The 15700-nt window shown below is 54.4% G+C and overlaps 1 protein-coding gene across 1 annotated transcript in view; it reads left to right on the top strand.

The window, feature by feature from the left end:
• RASA3 (RAS p21 protein activator 3) overlaps positions 1–15700 on the top strand; it is a 53554-nt gene that overhangs the window by 12031 nt on the left and 25823 nt on the right. Inside the window, exons 3-5 of the mRNA XM_010831532.1 lie at positions 796–899; positions 10859–10953; positions 14098–14174. Of these exons, the coding sequence (XP_010829834.1) occupies positions 796–899; positions 10859–10953; positions 14098–14174 (276 nt within the window). The remainder of the gene's footprint in view (positions 1–795; positions 900–10858; positions 10954–14097; positions 14175–15700) is intronic.

Consider the following 15700-nt stretch of genomic DNA (forward strand, 5'->3'; position numbering starts at 1 on the left):
TGTGTGGGCTGCCCTGGGGTGCATCTGGGGCTCATAAGAGGCTCCCCTCTATTCCATGGCTCCCGCCCTCCCCTCCCCCAGACCTGGGAAACGGATGCCCGTGTTTGGACATAGAACAGCACAAAAGGGGAAAACCGGGTTCTTTTTCGAGGCTGGCCCTGGTAGGGGCGGGGCGGTGCCATCCTGGCGCAGTGTTGGGGGGTGGGGGGTGGGAAATGACTCTGCTGGCAGAGGGAGGTGGTTGCGCATCTGGGCTCAGGGAAAGGGGAATCTGCTTTTGAACTTCTCCCTATAATTAGCAAGGAAGGCAGTCTGGCTGACCTCAGGGCTGCCGGTATTAAACCCTCGTCATACAGTGGTAGTTCAGGCCAACTGTCCCTGGGCTGCACGTTCCCTCTATCTGGAGAAGCCTGCAACAGTGCCTCTATGACCCGCGTGCAGAGATGCCCGGGCAAAGGTGCCAAGCAGGGGGCTCGGGCTGCGTGGCCTCTGGGGCCCAGAGAGGAGAGACAGTCTGACAGGCACGTGAGGAGGTCTCACCCTGCTCCCCACCGTCCACAGCTTCCTGTATTTTGGAAAAATGCTCCCAACTTTGTCCCCACGAAGAGACACTGTGGGCTTCCCCTTGACCAAGAGGGAGTGGCCTGGGTCCATGATGGCCCAACCCTGTGCTCACCCCTGAGGACTGATCCCCCTAGGATGACACCCCAGGACTGACGACACCCCGGCCCCGGTACCCCCAGGACTGGGGGCATAGCTCACAGAGTCTAACCCTGTCCCTCTGTCTCTGTCTAGCCCTTTCTATGGAGAGGACTTCTACTGCGAGATTCCGCGGAGTTTCCGTCACCTGTCCTTTTACATTTTTGATCGAGATGTTTTCCGGAGGGATTCCATCATAGGTAGGTCCCTACCAACCAACCAGGTGTATTCTTCATTTTCTCTGCCTCTTCTGAATGGGGACTTGTTCTGGAGGAACTGGGACATCTACTGGACACCCCATCTAAGCCAGTGAACTGCACCAGCATCTCGCCTGCCCTTGCTGGCTGTCCCAGGCTGGCCATCAGCGGGTGCAGGGCAATGCCCCATAAGCTCACGGAAACACATCGGAGCCGTCCATCAGGGCTAGAGTGGGGTCCCTGGCCCTGCCCCCAAATGACTCCCAAGGGCTCCTCCAACCACCCCAGCCCCTGCCTATCCCTAACGCCCAGCACCCACCTATGGGGGGGCTGTTCTCAAGGTGTTGGGGTGCTCACAGAGGGGTTGAGGTACTCTCAGACTTGTTGGGATGCTCTCATGGGTGTTGGGGTACTCTCAGAGGTGTTAAGGTGCTCTCAGGGGTGTTGGGGTCCTGCAAAGGATGTTGGAGTGCTCTCAGAGGTGTTGGGGTGCTTTCAGGGGTGTTGAGGTGCTCTCCAGCGCGTTGAGGTGCTCTCCGGGGTGTTGGGATGTTCTCAGATATGTTCAGCGGCTCTCAAAGGTCTTGAGGTGCTCTCAGGGGTGTGGGGTGCTCTCCGGGGTGTCGGGGTGCTCTCAGATATGTTCAGCGGCTCTCAGAGGTGTTGAGGTACTCTCAGGGGTGTGGGGTGCTCTCAGGGGTGTTGGGGTGCTCTCCGGCACGTTGAGGTGCTCTCCGGGGTGTTGGGGTGCTCTCAGATATGTTCAGCGGCTCTCAGAGGTGTTGAGGTGCTCTCAGGGGTGTGGGGTGCTCTCAGGGGTGTTGGGTGCTCTCAGAGATGTTGGGGTGCTCTCAGGGGGTATTGGGGTGCTCTCAGGGTGTTGAGGTGCTCTCAGAGTTGTTGGGATGCTCTCAGGAGTGTTGGCATGCTCTCAGGGGTGTTGGGGTGCTCTCAGGGGTGTTGGGGTGATCTCAGAGGTGTTGAGGTGCTCTCAGGGGTGTTGGGTGCTTTCAGGGGTGTTGGGGTGCTCTCAGGGTGTTGAGGTGCTCTCTGAGTTGTTGGGGTGCTCTCAGGAGTGTTGGCATGCTCTCAGGGGTGTTGGGGTGCTCTCAGGGGTGTTGAGGTGCTCTCAGGGGTGGTGGGTGCTTTCAGGGGTGTTGAGGTGCTTTCAGGGGTGTTGGGGTGTTCTCAGGGTGTTGAGGTACTCTCAGGGGTGTTGGGTGCTCTCAGAGATGTTAGGGTGCTCTCCAGGGGTTGGGGTACTCTCAGGGGTGTTGAGGTGCTCTCAGGGGTGTTTGGGTGCTCTCAGGGGTGTTGGGGTGCTCTCAGGGGTGTTGGGGTGTTCTCAGAGGTGTTGGGTGCTCTCAGGGATGTTGAGGACTCTCAGAGGTGTTCAGGGGCTCTCGGAGGTGTCAGGGTCCCAGATGCACCAGTATCCTGGAGAGAGCGAGGCCCACCTTAAATGGGGAGCAGCCCAGAGCTGCCCGTTTGGTGGGTGCGCCTTTGTCCCAGGAAAGCCCCATCAGTTCCCTTGGCCCCAGAATTAGACCCGAGCCCCCACAACACGGGCTCAGCTGTAGCCTCAGGATCCAGCTGATCGTTGGTGGCCTGGCTGCTCCTAGCGGGCGCAATCTCAGTGCTTGCTCTGGGGCAGAGCAGTTGACTCTGACAGCCCCTGACCCTTCAGTCTCCTGCCCGCCCCTGGGGCGCCCAGCTAGCTCCACTCACCACCCACATATGACCTGTCAAGGGTGTTTGTGTCCAGACTAGTGGCCCTCAGAAAAAGTCTGAAGGCAGTGCTGGCACTGCGGTCCTTTAAGGAAGCATCTAGCAGAGTTCCCAGCACATGGATCAGAGCTTGTCACACTTGTCAAGATGCAGATGCTGGTTACTGGGTCTGGCCAACAAGTCGCATTCTTGGAAACTGCTGAGTTTTAAGTAGAGGTCACCAGGGTTTGTTTGACAAGTGCATGGCCTGGATCACACAGGAACTCAGGCAATTCATAACTTGACTTGTTTAAGATGGAGCTGTGGTTGGGCTGCCAGCAGGACCTTTAACTCTTGATCCGGAAGGTTTTCCATGTGGGGTAGACAGGGGGCACTTTCATGCCGCTCACCCTGTGTGCATGGCTACCTTTGCCCTAAGGATGGTGCTCGAACAAACCCTTAGCAGCTGTCAAGCCCTGGTAGTTCCTCCTCGAAGCCAGACATGGGCTCCGGCCTCTACTAAGAGGTGCCTTCGCCTGGTGCCTCCTGGCCTGGAGCCCCCTCAGGCCCTTCCCTGGTGCCCGCGTGGCTACCACTGTTGGCCAAGACCCTGGTCAGCAAGGGGCTGCCCCTCGGTGCATGCTACATCCACCGTCACTGTGGGAGCGGCTCTTTTGTGTCCACTGGACCGCACTTCCCGTGGCCTTGGGGTCCCTGCGCGGTGCTGGGGTGTCTCTGTCCAGCTGCTGCTGGACACACCAGGGTTTGTTCAAGGAGGAAAGGGAACAGAGCAATGGGTTTGGAATGTGACGTGTTACCTGATGGAGCAAAATGCGAGGCTGGATGATGAAGCACAAGCTGGAATCAAGTTTACTGGGAGAAGCATCAATAACCTCAGGTATGCAGATAACACCACCCTTATTCCAGAAAGCAAAGAGGAACCAGAGTGCCTCTTAATGAAAGTGAAAGAGGAGAGTGAAAAAGCTGGCTTAAAATTCAGCAGATTCAAAAAACGAAGATCATGGCATTGCGTTCCATCACTTCATGGCAAATAGACGGGCAGACTTTGACAGTGTCAGACTTTATTTCTGGCTCCAAAGTCACTGCAGATGGTGATGCAGCCATGAAATTAAAAGACACTTGCTCCTTGGAAGGAAAGCTGTAACCAATCTAGACAGCATATTAAAAAGCAGAGACATTACTTTGCCAACAAAGTTCCATCTAGTCAAAGCTACGGATTTTCCTGTAGTCATGTATGGGTGTGAGAGTTGGACCATAAAGAAGGTTGAGCACCAGAGAATTGATGCTTTTGAACTGTGGTGTTGGAGAAGACTCTTGAGCATCCCTTGGACTGCAAGGAGATCCAACCCGTCCATCCTAAAGGAAATCAGTCCAGAATATTCATTGGAAGGACTGATGCTGAAGTGGAAACTCCAATACTTTAGTCACCTGATGTGAAGAACTGACTCATTGGGAAAGACCCTGATGCTGGGAAAGATTGAAGGCAGGAGGAGAAGGGGACGACAGAGGACGAGACGGTTGGATGGCATCACCAACTCGATGGACATGAACTTGAGCAAGCTCCGGGAGATGGTGAAGGACAGGGAAGCCTGGCGTGCTGCAGTCCATGTGGTCGCAAAGAGCTGGACATGACTGAGCGAGTTGAACAACAAAAATGTTTATTAATCATTCTGTTTAAGGCACCTGCTCTTCTTAAAGATAACTAGCAAAATCATGGTTTAGCAATTCCTGGTGGCTTTAAAATTGGGATGTGTCAGGGTGCAACCAGATTTAGAGTTTTCAAAATCGTTCTCACAGCCATAAAAATAAGAGGCTGTCTGATCTCCAGGGGTAATTTAAAGTTATGACTAGCAATTATGTTGTTACCAGGATGAGAAACCACATTCTAGGGTATAAATTTGTGTCACAGAAACGAGCACTGTGTCACCGGCTTCTCACGTCTGCCTGTGATCTGATGGCACAGCCCCCGGTTCTGCCTGTGCAGCCCCCGTGTGGGCCCCCCGGCGGGCTGGGTCCCGGGTGCCCCAGGGCGGGTGCGGAGATGCTCGTGTGAGTAGTGGAGGTCATGCCGGGTCAGGGCCACCGGCTCTGGGAGGGTGGCTGGTGGGGCCCCTCCCACCATCTCCCACCTTTGTCGTGGGGAGGGCGTCCTGCAGCTTCTCTGTGAAAGGTGGGGGTTTGCTGTGAGACCCTGGTCCCCTGGTCCGTAGGCCAGTTTCCTGAGCTGTAGTCTGTGCACTCTGCCTGTCGCAGGGCAGTCTGCTTTTGCCCACTCATCACCAGATGGGGGTGGGGTTGTGTCCAGGTTTTTGTGACTGTGAACAAAGCCGCCCTAAATTTTCTTGTCTAGGTCTTTGTGTTGACAAATGGTTTTATTTCTCTTAGAAAATACCTAGGAGTGAGCTTGCTGGGGCATTCTGTAGGCTTTAGAAGACAGCAGAATTTGCCATCCCGAATAGGCCACTTTGACATAAGGAATTGTTTGAGCTGAAGGCAGTTGAGAAGAAGCAGACACATGGAAATCTCTCTGCCCTGCAACCCGGGACAACTCTAGACCCCGATCAGCCTGGAGGCGACCCCCGAGGAGCCCACGTAGCAAGCCCTCTGAACCTCTGCTGCTGCTGCTGCTGAGTCGCTTCAGTCGTGTCCGACTCTGTGCGACCCCATAGACGGCAGCCCGCCAGGCTCCGCCATCCCTGGGATTCTCCAGGCAAGAACACCGGAGTGGGCTGCCATTTCCTTCTCCAATGCATGAAAGTGAAAGGTGAAAGTGAAGTCGCTCAGTCGTGTCCGACTCTTAGCGACCCCATGGACTGCAGCCCACCAGGCTCCTCCGTCCATGGGATTTTCCAGGCGAGAGTACTGGAGTGGGCGCCGTTGTCGTCTCCGTCCCCCTGAAGCTCGGACTCCCTGAAGCTCCTCCTCTGTGTCATCACTCCTCTGAAAATCCCTGACCGTTGGCTTTAGGTGGAGATGCTCCGAGTTGCTGCCGCCTCCTGGAGTTACTCATCGCCAGGCTTCCCCTCATGTATCTGAGATACATGTCAATAAACCTGCCTGTTTTTCCCTCGTTAATTTTTCTTTCGTTACAGAGGCCAGAGAACCTGAACGAGAAGGAGAAAGATTTCCATCCCGTCAGTATTTGCCCGTTAGAGACTGACACTGCTTTCCTCATGCGCCGTTTTGAATTCTCTCCAACACTCGTGTCTTTTTTTTCAGTTCATTTTTCCCATCCTAATATGTGTGTCGTATCTTACTGTAGTTTTCCTGCTTTTTCATAATGGAGAGTTATTTGGCATCTTTCCATGTGCTTTTTACCGTCTTATCTCTCCTTTGGTAAATTGTTCAGATCTTTGCCCTTTTAGTTGGGCTTTCTTGTTGAGACTTTCAGTTTTTAAACTGTGTTCTGGATACAAGCCCTTTATCAGATGTGCACTTGCAGATATTTCCTTCTAACTTCTGACTTGTCTTCTTATTTTCTTACTAGTGTCTTCTGAAGAGCAAAAGTTTTTAATTTTTATAAACTCCAGTTTATAAAAACTTTTTCATAGTTTGTATTTTTGGTGTCATATCTAAGAATTCTTTTCCTATTCCAGGGTTGCGAAGATCTTCTGTTTTTTTCTTCTAGAAAGTTTTTGGTTTTAGTTCTTATATTTAGATCTATTTCAAGTATATTTTGCATGTAGCAAGATTTGTTTTTCTCCTTATAGATGTCCAGTTGAATTTCCTTAGCATCTTTTGAGAATCGATTGACTTTACACGCCTGGGTCTAGCTGTGGCTTCTCTGTGTTCTGTTCCCCTGGTGTGCACTCCTTTCCTCACACCAACATCACACTGTCTCAAATCCTGCATCTTCACAATAAGTCTTAAATCGGTCCTGTGAGCTCATCAGCTCTGTCCTTTTCCAAACTTGTTTTGCTATTTTAGGTCCTTTGAATTGTCATTTACATTTGTGATCCACTTCTCAATTTCTAAAATAATTGAGATTACATTGATCTGTAGATTAATTTGGGGAGAATTAACACTTTAAGAAAATTGAGTCTCAGACCCTCCAGCATGGCATGTCTCTCTACGTCCTTGGGTCTTTAATTTCTTTCATCAAGGTTTTGTGATGTGTTTTCAGCATACACATCTTGCATGCACACACGCTTATGTGTGGGCAGTGTGTGTGTATATGCGTGTGTGTGTGTGTGTGTGTATTTATATACATATGCCCCTGTGTTCATGTTTTTGGTGCTGTAGACAAAGATTTCTCTGTAGTTCACCAAAAGCTCAGCCGTAAAACCACCATTTTATGGGTGTGTTAGTGTCTTTGCAATTTCGGTTCCCACTGTCATTGCTTCTGTTCACAAATAGACTTGATTTTTACGTACTGACTTTGTATTCTGTGGTTTTGCTAAACACAGCTACTCTACTAGCTTTTCCTGTAGATTCTGTAAGCAAAGCCTTCTTTCTTCCCTTCAAGTCTGCAGGCCCTTGTTCCTCTCTCTGCCTCCGTGCACCTTCTGGACGCCAGGGGAACAGGAGTGCCGAGAGTGTCTGCCCCGCCTGTCTTGGGGAAGCATCCAGCTGTCCCTCCTTAGTTGCCGTCCTGAGGGTGTCACCCTTGGCTGCCTACCTTCCTGCGCCCTCTGTACCGTCCCTGTCCCCCCGTCACATCCCCCTTCTTGAACTGCCTGACATGCTTCTCTCTTCTGAATAGACCCCAGCAGGTATAGTGCCATCAGGAAATAACACTCGGGGGTTTTAGTGGTGGAAAGGCCATTGCGCCTTTCCTCCTAAGTGGGTCCTGAGTCTGTTCTCCTGAGTGGATGAGGCCCAGGGGATACAGTGACCTGATGTCACCCAGATCAATCAGCGAATCTATGGATTATGACACGTTGGGCACATTTAAGTGGTTTGCAGGTCAGTGCTCCCCAGGACAGCCTGTGGAAGCACTGCCTCTGACATGTAAAGAGTGCACGTCCATATGTTCTTGACGTGGTCAGCTTCTAGAAGGACAGGCTGGCAGCTGGTGACAGAGGTGACCCCAAGGTGGAACCTGTGTAGCAGGGGAGAGACAAGCTTATTCTTGGCTGTATTTTATATCCTTTTGGATGTTTCAGATTTTATTCTGTGTTTCTGTATTACCCACTTAAATCTGAATTAAGCACTTCCAAAAATAAAGAGTAGTACTGATGTGTAAGTCATAGAAGTCATTTGAGTATTAAATATGTGACTGCTCCCTACTCCAGTAAAAAAAAAACCAGGAAAACACTGTGGTTACTTAAAATCTCAAACTTCAAATGTAGCCCTCCTACCCAGCTGAACTAATTATGGAGTCTGAACATTTCTTTATCCCTTTTCAATGAAATGTGTTGCCCAATTCAGTTCCAAGAAATGTTTGTTTCTTGTGGCTTTATGCACGCAAGACTCAAAGTCATATTCCCATCGGGGAGAAGGGTAGAGTTTTGTAGGAGCCCAGCAGAGAAGCAGCAGTCTTCTCCTGGGGGCTCTGCCTGCTGACAGGTGTCAGAGGTGGGGGAGCCCACGTCAGGCCCTGGCGAGATGCCCCCCAAAACAAGGCGAGGTGGTAGGGGAGGAGCCTGGGGCAGGTCGCTGATGCTGATTGAGGAAGGCCCTCCTGGCTGTGACTTGCGTCCTCTGCTGTCCTGCGGCCTGCACTCTGCGGCAGCCTCTGCTGCTGTGTGCCTTGTGCCCTCTGCCTCCTCGCTGGCATGGGCTCCTCATCCGACTCTGAGTGCCGTGGCCTCAGTGCCCTGTGAGGCCTGTGGTGGGCAGGATTCGGCTCTGCATGGCCAGAGCTGAGCCAGCGAGGTCGATGTGAGCAGGGATTGGTGCTGACCCTTGGAGCCAGGTGTGCTGCGTCCACTGTGCACATGGACAGAGGCCTGGCCTCGAGCCGCCACGTGTGACGGTGGGAGGTGAGCAGAGGCCTGTGGTGGACGTGCTGACGTGCTGCGGGGACAGCGGGCAGGGGAACAGGCAGGGGATGGCGCCGCAGCCCCCGGCTCTCGGGATGGCATGTCCCTGTTTCATTTCTAACTTCCTGGCTGTGCCCAGCAGGTGCATCTGTCGATGTCTGGAGTACAGAGTGTGAAAACTGCAGGGCAGAGACCTTGTCTCACCTACCTGGGTACTCTGACTGCCCTTGCAAAACTAGACAGAAGACAGACTAACAAGAAGAAACAAGCATTTTTAATTCCTCTTAAAGCGCATGTGGCAGGGAGACACCTCAGCGATGAGAAGGAGCTGGTGACGTGGGCCAGCAGCATAGCTTAGGGAAGGGACGGTGGGTTTTGGAGAAGGGTCAAGACAAAGGAGGGGCTGCGGAGAGTGCGGGACCCTCTGATGCCTCCTCGCTGCTCTGGCTCCACCACCTGTATTGTGGGTGCATGTCCTGAGCCCCCAAGCCCAGCAGCAGGGCGTCCTTCTCCTCAAACCTCCCCCTTCCTGGCGGATGGGACCGGGCCCCAGCGAGGCCACCGGCAGCTCCCAGGGGAGCCAGAGAGGAGGGCGCATCATTGGGGAGCCTGGTGGGATGGCGTCTGGGAGAAGCATGAGGCAGAAAGATGGGAAGGCAAGGCGCCTGACGAGGCAGGAGGCCCGGAGCCTCGCAGGACAGGCTGCCTGTTCAGTGACCGGGCCGCATCAGCGACCTGCCGCCTGCCCCCCTGGATGAAGCAAGGGGACAGAAGCTTTGGGGACCCGCGAGGCAGGCCTCCCCGTGAGGCTGCCAGTGCTCCTGTCTCGTGGGAGCTGGAACGTATCTTTGCGGAAGCCCGAGATGGAGCCCTCCTCCTTGGAGAGGAGGACTGTGTGTCCTGGGTGAGGGCAGGGCCGGCCCTCCAGCTCTGGGCTCAATAGTGTCGTCTTTGGTGACGAGACTGTGGTCCTGAGTTAGGCTGTGTGTCCTGAGCTCCAAAAGGAAGCAACTGAATTTTAAAAATGTTTAATTTTATGTTGTCCTTTATTGTTCCTATTTCCATATGTGATTTACCGTGTATTTGGGACATGTGTGTACATGTGGATCATGTGCACACACACGTGTACAGGGTGCTCATGTGGCCAGGCTCCCCCTCCCCTCCTCTGGTGGACAGTGTGGTCCCCGTGCTCAAGGCCACGGAGTGTGGGGAGGTGGGCAGCCTGGTGCCCTCTGTCACTACAAGCTGTGGGCACGCATCTGCTAACTGCCCATGCGCTTTCCTGGAAAGAAAAGGGTGAATTAACGATGCGTGATGGTTGTAGATATATATTAAACACTACGATTCTGTACCAGGTAATATACATCACACGCGTGTATTTATGTGTATGTTTTCGCTGACGTTCTGACTCCTCAGTACCAAGCCTGTGTCAGGAACGTAAAGCTGTTGAGGGTGGGCATCCTCAAACTTTGGGACCCTAGGAGTTCCCTGCAGACTTTGTGGAAATGCAGATTCCAGGAGGAACTCCTCTGTAGATCCCTCCACCCTGGAGGCTGCTTTCTCATCTGGAACAAGCCCGGGAACTTGCATTAGGAAGCCCGGCAGCTGTTTGGATGCAGAGGGCCTGTGATCACACGTCGAGAGACACTGACTCGTAGACCCAGGCAGGTGATAACCGGCTCATTCCGCAGGCCTGACAGGAACACGTGTGCACGCATGCTACATGAGCTAAACACACACGTTCACACAGTGTGAACCGACTGTGCGTGCTCCCATGAGCTAGGTGTGCACACGCGTGAGTTCTAAGCGGCAGCTCATACAAGCACACACACACACTAGATGTGCACACATGTGAGTTCCCAGCCATGGCTCATGCAAGCGCACACACTTCCAGGGTATCTGCGGCAAAGTCCTCAGCAGACACCACCCACCACGTGTCACAGCATGGATGCTGGGGCAGGAGGGGCTGTGACATGGCTGCCTTGGGTTCCTGTCCCCTCACCGCATCCCACACCCCGCCCCGGGCCCGGGCAGCACCGCTGGCAGAGCCGCCCCCCCAGATCTGTAAGATTTCCACCAGCTGCCCCTGAGCCACAGTCTGGGTGACATGGGAGGAGGAGCCCGCCCAGGCCCAGGCTGTGTTCGGGTGGACGTGGCACTTCCAAGACAAAAGTGGCCTCTGTGCCCTTACCACATTGTCCGTCTCCCGTCTGAGATGACTGACACTGATGGTGGAGAGCCTGCCGGCCGGGCAGGTCGGGCGGGCAGATCGGCCCCTCATGACTGGTCTCCCCTGCACTGGTCTTCCAGGAAAGGTGGCCATCCAGAAGGAAGACCTGCAGAAGTACCACAACAGGGACACGTGGTTCCAGCTGCAGCACGTGGATGCTGACTCCGAAGTGCAGGTGAGGCTAATGGAGCCCACGGGTCCAGGTACCTCGGGGTGCAGGAGACCTGACCGTGGCTGGCCGAGAAGCAGATGCAGGATTCTGGCCTTCAGCGGAAACAGGGGTTAGCAGACTGTGCCCTGGGTGTGTCCTCCTGGGTGGTTCCTTTTGTTTGTTCCATCGGTTGCCGTCAGACTTAGTTGTGCAGCTTAAAAATGTAAAATGCAAAAGAACGTAACAGATAATTGAATACAGAAAGAGAATAAGGTGAGAAAACCTAAGGCTGTGGGCCTCTATCTACTGGAGGCGCCCACGATGTCCTGGCTCCCTGCCCCAAGGAGGACCGAAGGGGTGATGAAGGGCCTGTGGCCTGAGCGTCCACAGGGCCCACCTGGTGCCCCAGCCATGTGTTAACTGGTAGTGCCACCTTGACCAGGCCCGGGGCTTCCCCCCAGCAGGGCCGCTGCCTGGGTCCAGGGTCCAGGAGATGCTCGTCGGGGGGCCTGCTTGCATCTTCTCTTCCCTGGTGACCCTGCCTGTGCTCCTGGTCAGCCTGTCCCTGAGCCCAGGCCATGCCTGGTTCCAGGACCAGAGCCTCTGCCAGCAGCGTGGCAGCCCGGGGCCTGCACTGAGCTCAGCAGAGGGTGGCCCTGGTGCTTTGGGCCTCGGCTTCCTCCCCATCACGTGGGATTTTATAAGCAGCAGGATCACGGACTGAATCCTCTGGGGAGCCCACGAGGCCTTCCCGGGCTCCTGGCCCAGTGTCCACATGCCTCCTCGTGGGCCCAGGGCTTCCACTGAGCTCGGAGCTGTATGCCGGGGCTCAGGATTTCTGCTGTGGACGCCTCGTGACCACTGGGGCCATGCCCAGCCTGTGACAGGGAGATGGCACATGGGCGCGTTGAGACGCCCAGGATGTGGTGAGGGTGCTCACGCTTGGTCAATTCTGACCGAGGCCCCATGTGCTGCAGGAGGCGGAGGGGCCTGTGATCACTCAGAACGGGGGGCGCGGTCCTGACTGTGACGCCGATGCTGGAGGACGACAGCGGCCGCCGCTGCTCGGGTGGCCGGGAGGCCCCTCCACGGGAGGCAGTCAGACACGCGTGCTACGCGTGCTTTACTCCTGTCCCCGCTGCCTCCGTCCACACTTTCCCGTCACTGCTGTTCTGAAGAGACGCCACCTGCAGCCGCGGCAAACCCACTGCTCAGTCCCCTGATGTAGACGCTGCTCTGGTGGCGAGTGTAGGTTTCCCTTGCTCTTGCCTTTTTGAAAAAGCTGAGCTTTTAGTTCTGAAGTTGTTATCGAGTCGTAGGAAGTCACAGGAGAGGCTGCCCAGGGCGTGCTGCTTAGCCTGTTTACGCTCAGACGCGCCGGGTCTGGGTCCTGTCCCTCCCCGGACCCCGCCCGGTGACAGCCGCGCACCTGGGCAGGGCCCCCGACACCACGCAGTTCCCCCCAGTCCAGGTGCGCCTGTGTGCGCCCTCGTGGGCTGCCGTGAGCACGCGTGGCCCCCTCGTGGCTCTCAGCCACACTGTCGGAACCACAGCTGCTTTCCTGGAGCCAGCAGCAATGCCTCACTTTCATTTCTGGTTTTAGTAACTTGTGTCCTCTTTCTCTTTTTTAGCATGGTTAGAAGTTTACCAATTTTACTGTTTTTTTTTTTTTAATAGCTTTGGTTTATGTATTTTCTCTATTGATTTCCTGTTTTTGGTTTCATTGATTTCTGCTTTGATTCAAGTTGTTTTCTTCTGGCACTTTAGATTTAATTTCTCTCTTTCTAGTTTCCTAAGGTGGAAGCTTAGATTACTGATTTTTAGACCTTCCATCTTTTCCAATATCTGGATTCACTGCTTTGAATTTCCCTCTGAATGCTGCTTTGGCTGCGTCTCATAAATCTTGATGCTTTATTTCACGTCAACTTATGAAAAGAAACAAATTCAAAGTTTTTTTCCCCTGAAACTTCTGCTTTGGCCCTCTTGTTATTTGGAAATGTGTTGTTTAATCTCCATATATTTTGTTATTTTTAGCTTTCTATCTCACTGAGTTCTAGTTCAGTTTCCAGTGTGGTCAGAGAGTGGCTGCGGTGCTTTCTAGACTTGCTGACATGTATTTAAAGCCAGGTTGGTCTGTCCCAGTGGATGTTTCATGTGACCGGGTCTGTGATGCTATTCAGTCATTATTCCCCTCAAATAAGACTGAGAAGTCTATGAAGTCAGCATTTTCAGTGCTCTGCCCCAAGTCTCTCTTCTCTCAGACCAGTGTAATGCAAGAACCCTTGGCAAAGTCTCACTACATCTTGCCTGGGCTCACAGCTAATGAGCAAGGTTCAGCTGACCCTCCTGTGGGAGGGGGACCACCCCAGCCCTCAGCCTGGCAGGGGTTCTGGAGCCACCTCCCTGGAGAGGTCAGGGCATGGCTCCCGTTGGGGTCAGAGCAAGCCCAGGGGACACATGTGTGCAGCCAAGCAGCCAATGGCCCTTGTGTCCGTGGGAGGTTTAGGAAAGGAACTTGGAGACAATTACCCAGTGCTGCTCCGTTCTAAGGAAAGTCATTCTAGTTTAACATCACACTCACTCACAGAAGCACCCACACCATGCTCTTCCTGTTGGACTTTTGGGGGCTGGTCTTCCCCACTCTGTTTGCAGCCCTGATCATGCCCTGGCTGTGTCCACCTGTCCGTCCTGCCCACTTACTGTCCTCAGCCAGGGGCCCTTTGCACACACAGCCCCAGCCCAGTTGCGTTCCTCCAGCCCTGCCCCCTTCTCCCAGAGCATCCATGAGCACTGACTTCCTTCCTGAAGAGCAGGACTGAGGCTCCTGGCCTCCGACCAGCCTCACGGCAGACACAGAGACACCAAGATGGCAGCAGAACTGCCCGAGGCCCACAGCGTGCAGTGAGCTTAGCCCAAGCAGCGGCCGGACATGCTGCAGACACTGTGCCCTCAGGGCCTTTTCCTTTTGTTTCTTCTGAAGCAGCACTTGCATTAACAGCCTGCTCATCGTAAAGCAGGAGGGCTGGAGACATAAACTCTGGGATCTGAGCTGGGCAGGTAGATGGGCCATGGATGCAATGCAGGGTCAGGTCTCACCAGTGCTTGGTGGGAGCCCGTGAGCCCCCGCTGCTCTTGGCCCCTGTGACCCCCTGTCCTTGTGCCTTCCAGGGCAAGGTCCACCTGGAGCTGAGGCTGAGTGAGGTCATCACCGATTCAGGTGTCGTCTGCCACAAACTGGCCACGCGGTAAGACCCGGGACGGCCCCACCGCTGGTCTGCTTGGCCCTGAACCTGACCCTAGGCAGTGGGCAGGTCATGATTTGTAAACAGATGAATCAGGATACCCAGAAACGGGGCTTCCCCAGAGACAGTCTGAATGTCCTCGTGAGGCTCACGCTCACCCTGGAGGCGGCGTTTGGTTTTTGCAAATAGCCAGTCACTCGGGGTGACAGCAGAGGTTGGGGTCACACCCCTGGCTTTTGCTCAAAGAAATGGTGAGTAGGGGGCAGAGTTGGGGTTTGACCTCTGACCACAACCCCCAAATCTCAGCTGCTTCTACCCATAATGCTTGGTGGATGTGCATCTCTTTGTGTGCAGGAGTGTAAGAATCAGTGTGCACACCAGTGTGATTGTGTGCATGCAAGTGTGTAGGAGTGAGTGTGCACCTGAGTGTGCACCTGTCAGTGTGTGCTTGCAGGTGTCTGAGTGTGTGTACAAGTGTGAAGGAGTGTGTACTTATGGGTGTGTGCCTGCATGTCTGTAGGGGTGAGTGTGCATGTGTGTGTACGAGTGTGCAGGAATGAGTGTGCATCTGTGGGTGTGTGCCTACAAGTGTGTAGGAATGCATGTGCACTTGTTGAGTCTGTACCTGCAGGTCTGAGGGATGAGTGTACACGTGTGTGTGTGTAAGTGTGCAGGAGTGAGTTTGCACCTGTGGGTGTGTGCCTGCAGGTCTGTAGGGGTGAGTGTGCATATGTGTGTGTGTGTGCGAGTGTGTAGGAGTGAGTGTGCACCTGTCAGTGTGTGCTGGAAGGTCTGTAGGGGTGAGTATGTGTGCAAGTGTGCAGGAGTGAGTTTGCACCTGTGGGTGTGTGCCTGCAAGTGTGTAGGAGTGAGTGTGCACCTGTTGGGTCTGCCTGCAGGTATGTAGAGGTGAGTGTACACATGTGTATGTGCAAGTGTGCAGGAGTGGGTTTGCACCTGTGGGTGCGTGCCTGCAGGTCTGCAGGGTGAGCGTGCACCTGTGTGTGTGGGGTCAGCGTAGACACACACCCCGGTGTGAATGTGCCTCTCCCACTGAGACGGGCTCTGGGCAGACGGGTTCTGAACAGGCTTGAGCGCCAGGCTGTGCAGCTGGTGCAGCGACGTCCCTGGGAGGAGGGCTGATGAGCCCACGACGCATCTCCCATTGTGCATCCTGGGAGGCAGCATGTCGGGTTTCCTTTTCTCTGAGATGTTTGGGTGGCTGCAGTCAAGCCGTCCCCTTGCCACTCGGAGCCTTCCGAGTGCTGGTCGGTGAGGAGGGGCGGTGCTGGCCGGCAGGTGGCTGTCTGGCAGGCGGCTGGCCCCACGTCCAGGTGCGCCTCCGAGACGCCAGGTGCAGGAGGAGCTGCTCCCCGACTAGGCTGCTGCCAGGACACCTTTGTCCCTGAGGTTCCAGAGAGAGTCCACCATCCTGCCTTCTTCCTGATTCACAACTGGATGTGATAAAAACCCTTTAGCCTTGAACTTGTGCCTTTGGCACAGTGTGGGGCAAGTGAGTCCCTCCTCCT

The sequence above is a fragment of the Bison bison genome, unplaced genomic scaffold (assembly GCF_000754665.1).
Source record: "Bison bison bison isolate TAMUID 2011002044 unplaced genomic scaffold, Bison_UMD1.0 scf7180017864527, whole genome shotgun sequence".
NCBI lineage: Eukaryota > Metazoa > Chordata > Mammalia > Artiodactyla > Bovidae > Bison > Bison bison.